General features: G+C 38.2%; 1 protein-coding gene and 1 long non-coding RNA gene across 3 annotated transcripts; both read left to right on the top strand.

The window, feature by feature from the left end:
- The first annotated feature begins 478 nt into the window (after positions 1–478).
- LOC139114952 (uncharacterized) lies at positions 479–5,297 on the top strand. Of its 2 annotated transcripts, XR_011548004.1 has the most exons (5): positions 479–544; positions 2,953–3,030; positions 4,399–4,559; positions 4,914–5,052; positions 5,184–5,297. It is a non-coding gene; the product is annotated as an uncharacterized lncRNA (long non-coding RNA). The 2 variants fall into 2 exon arrangements; XR_011548003.1 differs by lacking the exons at positions 479–544; positions 2,953–3,030 and having other exon boundaries at positions 4,089–4,559.
- A 57-nt stretch (positions 5,298–5,354) lies between these two features.
- LOC139152856 (cholesterol 24-hydroxylase-like) lies at positions 5,355–11,424 on the top strand. The gene is made up of 6 exons (XM_070726208.1): positions 5,355–5,372; positions 5,564–5,723; positions 7,186–7,254; positions 8,772–8,844; positions 10,123–10,207; positions 11,173–11,424. The coding sequence occupies exons 1-6, from the start codon at positions 5,355–5,357 to the stop codon at positions 11,422–11,424; spliced, it is 657 nt and encodes a 218-aa protein (XP_070582309.1).
- Positions 11,425–12,377: the final 953 nt, after the last annotated feature.

The raw sequence follows: 12,377 nt of genomic DNA on the forward strand, positions 1-12,377 counted from the left end.
TGACTTGATTATTTAATAAAGAATAACGGTACGTGATATTACTGTACATGTGAGCTAGCTTAACCGAGCGGCTGTAGAGCTCTGCAGGGCTTGGGCCCGGCTTGGGCCCGTTGTCCACCGCTGCACAGACAGGATGGAAAGGTAAGAAAGCTTTTCACCGCCCGATTTCATAAATCAGCGAAATTCACGAACTCTGAGCGTTTCCGGTGATAAAAACTGGTCAACGGTCAGATGGTTGCATAAACAATCGATCGACTGGCCTCTTTTGCCTAAAATTATACCTTACCCTATGCTACTGGCGAGAAATCGTCCTGAAATCGGCTGGGCACACCAACCCAGCGCCGGCCATTTTGAATCAGCTGCATGCAATGTACGCGTCCAATGAGAGAAGAGCAATATTGAAAGACAATACGTCATCTGCGAAGGGTTGTATGCAGTCACGCGTGGTATGAAGTACGTCATTGCATGCAGCTGATTCAAAATGGCCGGCGCTGGGTTGGTGTGCCCAGCCGATTTCAGGACGATTTCTCGCCAGTAGCATAGGGTAAGGTATTATTTTAGGCAAAAGAGACCAGTCGATCGATTGTTTATGCAACCATCTGACCGTTGACCAGTTTTTATCATCGGAAACGCTCAGAAATCGTGAATTTCGCTGATTTATGAAATCGGGCGGTGAAAAGCTTTCTTACCTTTCCATCCTGTCTGTGCAGCAGTGGACAACGGGCCCAAGCCGGGCCCAAGCCCTGCAGAGCTCTACAGCCGCTCGGTTAAGCCCGGCGGTGGCAGTCCCCGGGTTGATGGGTACCCATGCTTGTTACCCAAGTTTGAAAAGTACCCCCTTTCTTAGAATATTTCTGGGAAAAAACACCCCTATTTGTGGCAAATCTGGGAGAAATTAGCTGTAAAAACATACCCTTATTTTCGAAATCTAGGAGGTTAGTATGTTGACTTCCAGGGTTGACCCTGGAGGTTGACTTTGTATACATGTACATACATCACAAATGTTTGTCCTCACCTGATTTCAGTCACATTCATACACAATCATCTTCCTTATCCATTTGGATCTGGAGTTCTCTGGTGGGAGTTATAGAACACACTAAATTTGATTTAGGGGGGATGGACCCTAAGTGATGGGCATGTATACGTCATATGTACATACAAACGTACGGTACTGTTTTTCATTTTCTTTGTGAGTGAGACTAGACCAGATTTAGTGTCCTAGGGAGATTATGAAAGGACTACCCCTAATCTCGGAGGTTACTCTGAAAAAGTACCCCTTTTTCTCGATTTCACGGACCTAGAATCTCCGAGATGACTGAAGAAAAACACCCCCTTTTCCGTGAATTTGGTAACACGTATGGGTACCCACCAACCCTGGGACTGCCACCACCGGGGGTAAGCTAGCCGACATGTACAGTAATATCACGTACCGTTATTCTTTATTAAATAATCAAGTCATGTAGACATTCTACACAATAATGATTATGCAGTGCGTTCGCCGGGCCCGAGCCAGGCAGCCATAGCCATTCGCCCCAGTCAACATGTAGGCCTGTAGGCCTACACTAATATCACGTATGGTGATTCTTTTATTAAATAATCAAGTCGTATATAGACATTCTACATATTAAATACGATTATTATCCCAGCAATGTGCCAAGCGCCTGTGGAAGGAAATACCTTCGGAACGCCACAGAGTGCCCTCCAAGGCCATGGGGTTCTGCTATTATTACATACTAGTATGTTCCCCAATTTCGTCGATCGCCGTCGAAAAAAACCCCCCAGCTAATCACGACACGGCCTGATTGCATATAGATTCTATATAGTGCGCATTGATATGCTGTCAATGAACTTTTCATCAGCTGTGAGCTCACTGATTGGCTAAGGGAAACTTTCTATTATTCATATGCAAATATTTTGATGCAGCGTACCGAGTTCACTGTATTTCCATCTCGACTAAGACTACGAAAACAGACACAAACAAAGACGTTTCAGGACAGAAATCTTAAATATTTTAAATACATGTGAACAAAATTGGTATTTAGAGTAACAAGATCAATTGTAATAAAAATTAGAATGACTGAAACTTCCAAATTGTACGCGAAATTAGACTAATCGGAGTCCGAGTACGGCTGTGGGATCTATACGGTTACGTGAATGAAACACGGTAGTGTACGGACATCTGACGAAGAAAGACGCTGTTAAGAGTTGTTTTCTGAGGCCGCGATGTTGAAAAAATCCATGTCACCATTGTGATGAATTTGAAAATATTATCTTAAGACAATACATTTGGTCGCGAATTGCACGGTCATTAGAGACTTATATTTACACCCATAGCGAGAACGCAACTCAGAGTGGTCCTACACGTATACATATTCGGATTAGGACTTGCCTACTCACAAAGTCACATTGGCTGCATTGACCCAAGAATTTTGCTAAATTGATATCCGGGTAATAGAACACAGTGTTTAAAACTTGAAAGACTGAAATTCTCACTTCTTTTGAACATCTGTAAAAAAACCATGGTTATGAAACAAACGTCAATGTTGATTTCAGAAGCCTGAATTTTATCAGCATAGCTGCGCGCATATGCGACGGATCCCGTCGTCTGCGTTTCCACTTGTTCGGTGCAAATTTGTATCCTTTTTGTTTAATACCTAAGAATCTTAAAATCAGACAGCGTTCGATAAAAACAAGAGCAAAAATACAAAACGAAAGCAATATTGGTATAAACATCATGTCCACAACGAAGCGACTGTGAAAATTGCTCTCGGAAAAGATGTACGTGAAAAGCGGTCGTTTCCCGTTGAAAACGACTGCCCGACGACAAAATACGTGACATCATCAGAACGTGATAACAGCGAGCAGAAAGTGATGACGTGTCAGTTCACGTATGCAAACTAACCTCTCTATTATAGTAGTATCTTACGTGTTTTATTTGTTTATCGTTCCCAGCTTCCTTTTCGGTAACTTGACGGAAATACGGAGAAAGACGGCAGATGGAAAGCTTTTTGGTATGATAGTGAATGAATGGTAAGTCTGTGTCATTTGTATTGTCTTTAGTTCAATATTTTCTTTCACGGCAAGAGTCTACTTGTCATGCCTTAATCTCTCTCTCTCTCTCTCTCTCTCTCTCTCTCTCTCTCTCTCTCTCTCTCTCTCTATTATATATAAAGCAAAGTACAAAATAATAACATCTGTTACTTAAAGTTCCATGCATCCTGCAGTCCTCACAAAAATTTAATTAAGGATTGCAGGATGCATAAAATGAATTTTTCTGCTATGGCGGTCATTCTGAATTCCAAATATAGGTAAATATTTGGTCATTTGTTTGCACGATTCGCCGATTGTTACTCTTGATGTTGAAAGAGAATGGTTGAAATTTGACTTTTCATTAAGTTGCACTAACTACCTAAAGCATTTGCTGACTAAAGCTAGTGTAGGCAACATGACGCCGTGTCATTTTTCGTCAGCTGTGCATGATTTCATCTTCTTCGCTTCACAGGTCACAGAAACATGGTAAAGTGCTTTCATGCGCTATCTTACACCTAAATATAATAATTATATTGGACCCTGTCGCCATCAAGGTAAATGGGCTAGCCATGGCAATACGATTTATCTTGGTTTGCTACGATACTAGTGATGATATTATATATTTTTGCCTAAATACATGGGTTTATGTGCCCGAGAGCAGGTGATAACTCCCGACGCCAGGAGGGCAAATTGTCGAGGGCACATAAACCCATGTAATCAGGCAATAACATTTTTATTACATGCCTCTTCACAGTTAATGCTATATGTAATTTAGTTACATGCAGGCATTTTCAAACAATTTACCATCATCGACCAGCATCAAACAGATTTTAACGAAAGTGAAAATAGCAGTGCGCACATGGATATTTTACATCTATCGTTGAGCGTCTACTTTGACGTCGAAAACTTCGAAGGGCTTCACTGGACCGGGTTACCATAGAAACCGGTCAGTACATCGTTCACCGGCCCGCTAACTCACAAGATGTTCCCATTCAAGTCGATGCACTGATTTGCACTCATATTAAGAAATGTAATAATTCGTGCCACATTGAAGTGGCTGCGATGAATTTTTCACTTTTTAAAAATGTGTATGTCAGTTGTTAGTTCTTTGTTCTACTCTCCAAAGCATGTTGAAAAGCTAAAAAATTAACTTGTCATTACAACGTCTACACGTGTAAAATGCACTATCACTCTTGATATTTGAATTCTAGTTCGGACCGCAATTAACTTAATAGGGTGATAACTATTGTTTGTACATGTGATTGAATATGTGAATCAATGGAATATGAATTACATTGACCACAGCCTGCAATTAAAATATATGAAGGTTGACTTTTCATCTTTTGTTGATTCACCCTTTTGTTGAAGCACCTGTGGGTGACTAAAAACTGTCCCAAAGGAGCGATGCCGTACGATACGCTGAACACAATGCATGGTGAACGATTTTTTGGTCATGGCCTGATATCAGAGCGTCGCAACAAAACATGGGCAAAACGAAGGTCTCTAATGAACCCAACCTTTCATCGCAGGTAATATAAAATGCGGTAAAATTTTTTTACACTCAAATATCAACAGATATGATTACAATAGATAAAGTTCTTCTTTCACAATTTCAACATGCTTAATAACACAAACATTATCGCATGGTTGTATTGTACTATTGACATATTATGAATATTTGCATCCTTGCTTGTCGACAATAGCACTACCTCTTTCGTTGACGCAAGATGAGATTTTTAGTAATTAAATAAAATTTCACCCTCGATCACTTTTATCTGACAAATTACAAATGAATGTTCATTCGTTTGTAAATTCAATAGCTTACATCTACACATGATTTATGTAAATACTGCATCTTCACAATTTTTATGTTCTTTTTCTAGATTTTTAAAACTCTCAATGGATCAATTCAACGCCAGCGTAGACTTGCTGATTGCTAAACTAAGGAAGAAGGCAGACGGTAAAAGTATCGTGTCTATGTCGGAAGAATTCTTGAGACTTACTATCGACATCATTGCCAAGGTACATTTCCTCTTAGATGAATCATATCTAAATAATGCTTTTGAAAAGGCCATTGCTTTGCGTACCTTTGCCGTCCAATTGAGTGAAATTAGAGTATAAAATCAGCCAATCGTGTCTTTTACTTTCTCTAGGTGGCGTTTGGTACTGATTTCAACGTGATATTTGAGGTCGAAAACCCTTTTATGCATGCAAGTCAATTTGTGTTGTCTGCCATTGCAAGAAGTATTTTCTATCCACTTGATAATGTAAGTAGAATCCTGATGATTTTTTTATTTCATCATGTGAAAAATAATTGCGTTTCAATGTATCTGCCTCTGAAGGTGCGCTTGTCGTCATGGGAGGTTCTTAATTATATAGATAATTATATATATACTATAATTATATAACTCGTAACATAACTTTGGTAAACTTTTCATGTTAACGTGTGTACATGGGTAGTGGAAAAAACGGAAAAAATGTTGCTCGAGCTCACTAAAACAGGAAGCAAACTGATTGATGTCTATATCAATAGTACAATCCTTGTAGGAGAAAATTCAGAAAGGAGGTGCGTGCGGCTGTGCGATTCCTTCGTCAGACTGGGAGAGACGTGGTGGAAAAGAGGCTAGCTGCGAGACTGAACGGAGAAGAAGTGAGGGAAGATGACATGTTGGGTTATTTGCTCAAAGCGTCAGGTGGGTATTGGTCAGTTTTATATAGTGGTATAAATATTGTATGGGGACATCCTGCTTCACACGATGACTCACCATTAACATCGGTGGAGCTATTGTGGGATGCCTGCCAAGAAAAAGATAACATTAGCACCGAGATATCATTTTCGTGAGCCAATAACATAAAACAATAAATATTAAGACTAACGAAGTAAGGAAACACAGCTCTTTGATTCTTAATGACCATGCACGTACTCCAAATAATTATTTTAAACTGGCTATATTCTTTTCTACCATGCCTTATGTGTGAAAAGATACTAACAAATTGACACTTAAAATATCGACAAATTGATGGAAGTCTACTGGTGGTGGGCTATTGACAGAAAATGGCAGACGCTCTTCCAGGTCAATACTACTGATACGTAACATACATCACTACAAGACCGAAATTAATCAAGCAACAACATTAAGTAAAAATATGCGGCAAAATAATACACAAAATACACTCCACTATACACTACATTACACAACACTACACTACACAACACCACACAACACTACACTACACTACACCACACTAAACTACACCACACCACACTACACTAAACTACACAACACCACACCACACCACACTACACTAAACAACACCACACCACACCAAGCCACACTACACTACACTACACTACACTACACTACACTGCACTACACTACACTACACTACACTACACTACACTACACTACACTACACTACACTACACTACACTACACTGCAACGCAATGCAACGCAACGCAATGCAATGCAACACCATACAATACAGTTCAATACAATACAATACAATGCAATACAATACAATACAATACAATACAATACAATACAATACAATGCAATACAATACAATGCAATACAATACAATACAATACAATACAATACAATACAATACAATACAATACAATACAATACAATACAATACAATACAATACAATACAATACAATACAATACAATGCAATGCAATGCAATGCAATGCAATGCAATGCAACGCAACGCAACGCAACGCAACGCAACGCAACGCAATACAATACAATACAATGCAATGCAATGCAATGCAATGCAATGCAATGCAATGCAATGCAATGCAATGCAATGCAATACAATGCAATGCAATGCAATGCAATGCAATGCAATGCAATGCAATGGAATACAATATAGTGCAATACAATACAATACAATACAATTCAAAAACAATACTATCCAGTTTGATAGGAAGCAGAGCAACGCAAAGCAATGCAATGCAATACGATACAATACAATACAGTAAAATGTAATGCATTGCAAAATAATACAATCACATACAACACAACATAATACAATGTAATGATACAATGCAATACCAATTTTAAAAATATATTGACATCTTTCCTTATTTGTCACTATTGAATTATTAAAAATAGTTCTAACTGTGGGTATATTTCTCCAATGTTCTTTAGACTACTTGAAAAATCCAGAGTTTCAGATGGAAGATGTTTTAGATGAGTTCGTCACAATTTTCATTGCAGGTAGGAATCTGTAAATACCAATTATTGTTGTGTACCGATCTTTGTTCGAAAATATAAAGAAATGATGATCATGTAGTTGTTCGTGTCGGCGCGTTTAGCATTAAATCAAGTTTTTCAAGAATTAAGGAATAACCTGTTGTTCTACGCCATACAGCTTACTTGATAGCATTGATAATAATAAGAGTGGTTGCAATTATTACCCCCTAAAAAACTAATCACAAAACAAAAATATGAAATTACAGTGACATTTACAGTTGAGGCCATTATTCTTGGGTGGGGCAAGTTGGTAATTGCCTACCAATTTACCTAGCCATATATCAATATACCAAGGGAACTTCCTAAGCCAAACTCTGTTTTCCTATCTGGAGCGGCAAAATGAGATCTACGCAGCGGGTAATGAGATTTTACTGCTTGCAATGGTGATCTGATACCTGGGATGAACCATTTTCATGTAGGTTTCTTAAAAGGGGACTGGGTTGGGGAATGAAAACTAAAGAAATAAAACCCGATCTTGAGAGATCATAGCGTGCCTTGTCTTCCTTTTGATAAATATTACACATAACTAGGTTTGAAAAAACATGAAGTAACATCATTACAGAACATGGTATTTTGTACAAAAGTTTGAGATCACCCCATGTACATTGATCTTTCAAAAGCCGGTCTTTACTGTGTGGTTCACAGGAGTCTGATTCAAAAGCTCTCAGCTACTCATAATAAGTCAACTTTACAGTCTGTCTTGAAAGCTCCATCAAAATTCGAGACAACATGACAAAATCTATTGATATTGTAACAGTAAATACAAAAATAAAATAAAGCTACATGAAGTTGAAACTATGGGAAATATAGCTTAGAGAATAAATGCACCACAGACGGCACTTCAGCATGTCATCACCCATGTCACTCTCAGTACCATTGCTCAAAACACCCTGGAAGGCCACAATCAGCATGAACTGCACAACTACTAGTTGCTTAATTATTGCGGGTGAAGAAACTTTTGATAGCAGCCAGTAAAATATTGACAGAATACCTTTATAGATTACTTGAACTGTGAAAAACCAGCCGGCAATCAGAACAGTGTTCAACATACTACACAATGAACTGAGCCACATATACAAAATCACTACCAAAGTTCCCTCTGACCAGCTAAATTACTGAAACATAAAGCGGACAGTAGAGTATATTATGGTTCATCCCGGTATCAGATCACCATTGGTGGCTGTAAAATTTGTTACCCGCTGTGTTTGTTTAGATCTCATCTTGCCGCTCCAAATAGGGAAAAACAGAGTTTGCCTAGGAAGTTACCTTGGTATATTGGTATATGACTAGCTAAATTGGTAGGTAATTACCAACTTGCCCCACCGAAGAATAATGGCTTTAACTGTAAATTATAAAATGTGATGACAATTCCCTTATAACATGCATCATTTCAATGCAATATTCTTCAACGTTTGTTGAGGAAATTACTTGTCGTTTCCAATTGAGAAACAAAAAGCAAAAAGCGTCTTTTCGACTCTAAGGTTACGAGACACCCGCCAATGCAGCCGCTGCTATGCTGATGGCACTTGTCAGAAATCAGGATATTCTAAACAGGTAAGGTACAACAGCCTTATATAAGTGGGATAACTATCGAAAGATATTTCTTGACAAGCCAACAACAATTTTTGGGTATTGCTGAATAAGAGGGCTGCAATTCTATCTTGGTCTTCCTTTTTGGGAAGAAATTACATACAATATCAACACAAACGTATAATATATAGATAGTATCTGTTTTTTTAAAACCCTTGACGAGTGAGAAGCTATGTTATCCTACCCATATATACCATTGAATATGTCTTAAATAATGACGTTCGACCATGTTTATATATAGGCAGCTGCAGGGTAAAATTTATGGGCCATCCAATTAAATGTTGCCGGCTAGACTTCAGTGCTGGTGCACGTACTGTAAATTACGTAAGGAACGAGCAGGGATGGGGAAGGAAGAGACGATATTTCAACGACTTTATTTCATGACCCTCTCTCAAACTTTTCAGGGCCCCCACTGTTGGGAAGGAAATTGTTTGTGGCCCCCTGCCGCCAAAATTAACATGTAGTGTTTACTCGCACTAACTTATCCAATAAGCTCCTACAACTAATTACTACTAATACTACTAATTAACCGATACTGTTATGTATTAATACTTTTTTGTTTTGTCTACCGTGATAGTTTTGGTTTCTCAAACAAATTTAACCTCCTATTACATGAAAAAATTATTTGTTTTAGTCTCCGAAACCTTATGAACTTGTTGTATATTCGTTTCAAAGAATTTCTGAGTAAGTGGGACTTAATTCGGCAGAATTGACGACATGAATAACTAGATCAATAGGTCATCAAGGTATTCTACATGCAAGCCATCATTATAAACGTGTGTACCACAATAACCGCAGGAACCATGGATTTCTGGGTAACTCGAAACAGATATCCATGGACCAGCAAGATAAATAAATATTTCACAGCTTCTTTGGGCATCAACATTCATCAATGTGCATGTTGATGGCTGACAATTTTGAGTTGCGAAAAATAACGAATATAGATTAGACAGTTTCTAAAATCAGACAGTCGTCTGTTTATGTATAAGGTCGTATTTGTTCATTAGTTTTGGAAGAAGAAACAAATGTGCTCTCTTTTTGGCTGATCATTGTGATTGGGTTAATATGCAATATACCATTAACAATTATCGAACTTCTTCATAAAACCTGGCAGATTTCATTATAAAAAGGACAGTTGAACGTCAGGAGTATACTCGTACGTTTGTAACTGTGGATTTACCTGGCATTCTGAAAACACTTTCCTATGAAAGTACAGCTCTCATTTCTTTTCTTTCAAACCAGAGTAAGATCAGAAATACAGCACGTTCTGTGTGGAAGAACAGAAGTGAAATTCGAGGATTTAGCAAATCTGACGTATATGTCCCAGGTATGGCATAGTCAGTACAATATATCCTATCACATCTGTTGTAAAGCTAAAAGAAGGCACTGGGCGAGAAACTTGTCATATGCTGTGACTGAAAAAGGCTGCTGCTGATTCTTCGCGTTCAAATTTAAAAAAAGGCATACCACACCGTTGCATGTGCTCAGTGTTTTGTAACAAATATTTTGATTGGAAGGTTACAAGCCGCATGCACAGGCAGTGAACTGTTTTGGGGAATATGTTACTCATTGCTAGATAGGTCTTTGTCACTTCGTAAAACATTAAAAGACCTACGCTTCTTCCTCCAAGCTGGAAAGTGCGGTATAGAGGAGATTTAAGTCTGTTTATTTGACTCCGCAACAATTACACTTTTTCAACGTTATGGAAATCTTGCACGGTTGCAATGAACTTCATCTAACGTGACTAATTTGGACTAATTTGAATGAAAGCGTAGAGGCTCGAGCTCGCCCTTTGGGATGTTGCTTGGGGAAACTGTCACTTACTCGTAAAGGTGGAATGTGCGAGTCATTTATGGAATTTGTGTCTCAAACAAAACCCAATCATTATAATGGTCAGTTCCCGACTTTAATCTTAGATGCATTATATGGATAACCCATTGGTTAAGGAAGAGCCGACCAATGCCATTGACTTGGTAAGCATCCACTAGACCCTGTGAAATTGATTTTAATAGAGAGTTTCGCAAATGTTCTATCTTAACTCCCTAGGTCCTTGAGGGCTGAAATTGGCCATGACCCGCAATGTGAACCGCATATAGAAAAACAAAAGGGTAAAATGGATTTCCACATGACATATTTCAGAAAAGTAAGATGGGAACACCGGTTTTTCTTATATTTCTTGTCCACTCACTGTTACTCATAACATATACAATTGTAAAAACTGAATATATGTTTTATATTTTGCGTGATCATTCACTGTAAAGCCTAATTCAACAATATACCATGCATCTTTAGGTCTTCAAGGAAACTCTGCGAATATACCCTACTGCCCCTTCAATTACACGTCATCTCGAAAAGGAGGAAACAGTAGCGGATGTCAGAATACCCGGCAATTCATTTATATCGGTAAGATTGTCACTAACGACAAACAAACAAACAAACAAACAAACAAACAAACAAACAAACAAACAAAAGCCAAAACATATAGGCCTTGGTCTTTGTAGACGACAGCGCCACTTCTCCATTGATAATAACAGTAATGTGTGACTGTTTTATAAATTGCAATTTATTTACATTTATGAGGATGAATTTTCATTATAATGCAGAAGCATATATTATGTATGACTATCCGATAAATCACAAAAATCCAAGTGGAAGATTAAATCCATTGTATCTTGCATTGGGACTGTGCATCATGTGATACAGTGGACTCAAACAATTTATTTACAATAGCAAGTTCGCTGTTGTCGTCTATTGAAAAAAATAGAAGTGTACAAAGGAACATAGTCGAAATAGCATTTGCTTAAGGTTTTTGTTCAATTTACTCTTCCATGGGGTTTATGGTTAACGGGGTTCATGTTTTTCCCATCACTCATGAGAAGTTAGTGCTGACGATGTTGGTAAATTACACTTCCCCCTGAAGGCAAGCTATCAAATTAACCTTGTTTAGATTAGACAACTACTATGTGTACATAAACGAGGACGTTTATCTCACATACAGAAGCGTCTAGTTAATTCATTGCATATTTTTATAATATAACAGTAAGCCTCTCTGTACATTTGGGTAGAACGCGCTTCGGGGACAGAAATTCGGGCTTTCAAATCTTGTCAATTATCTTCTGATCTACCACTTGTTGGGGTCACTTTAAAGCTCTCGGTGTAAGAAAAGTTTTCACCGTCTTAGTTTTTTCAAAAGCCAAAAATTGTATTTCTCTCAATAGAGTTAACACAGAGACAGCGGTCATTTTTAATTTCAAATATTGGGAAATCCTAGGTAATTTGTCTCTCTAGCACCAAAGTTTGCACGATGACCCCTGAATTTAATTCTTGCTTTGGTAAGAGAATATGGTCGAAAGTTTCACTGAGGAAATCTTGAGCAAAAGTTAAAGTCTTTTTCTTTCGAGGCGCATATTACCTTAATAGTGAACTCAGGGGTGGTGATACTTTTTTTGCTTGATCAGCGTCAGTATGTTGACCTATATAACTGTTCTGTTGTTAGC

The sequence above is a fragment of the Ptychodera flava genome, chromosome 16 (genome assembly GCF_041260155.1).
Source record: "Ptychodera flava strain L36383 chromosome 16, AS_Pfla_20210202, whole genome shotgun sequence".
Lineage (NCBI taxonomy): Eukaryota > Metazoa > Hemichordata > Enteropneusta > Ptychoderidae > Ptychodera > Ptychodera flava.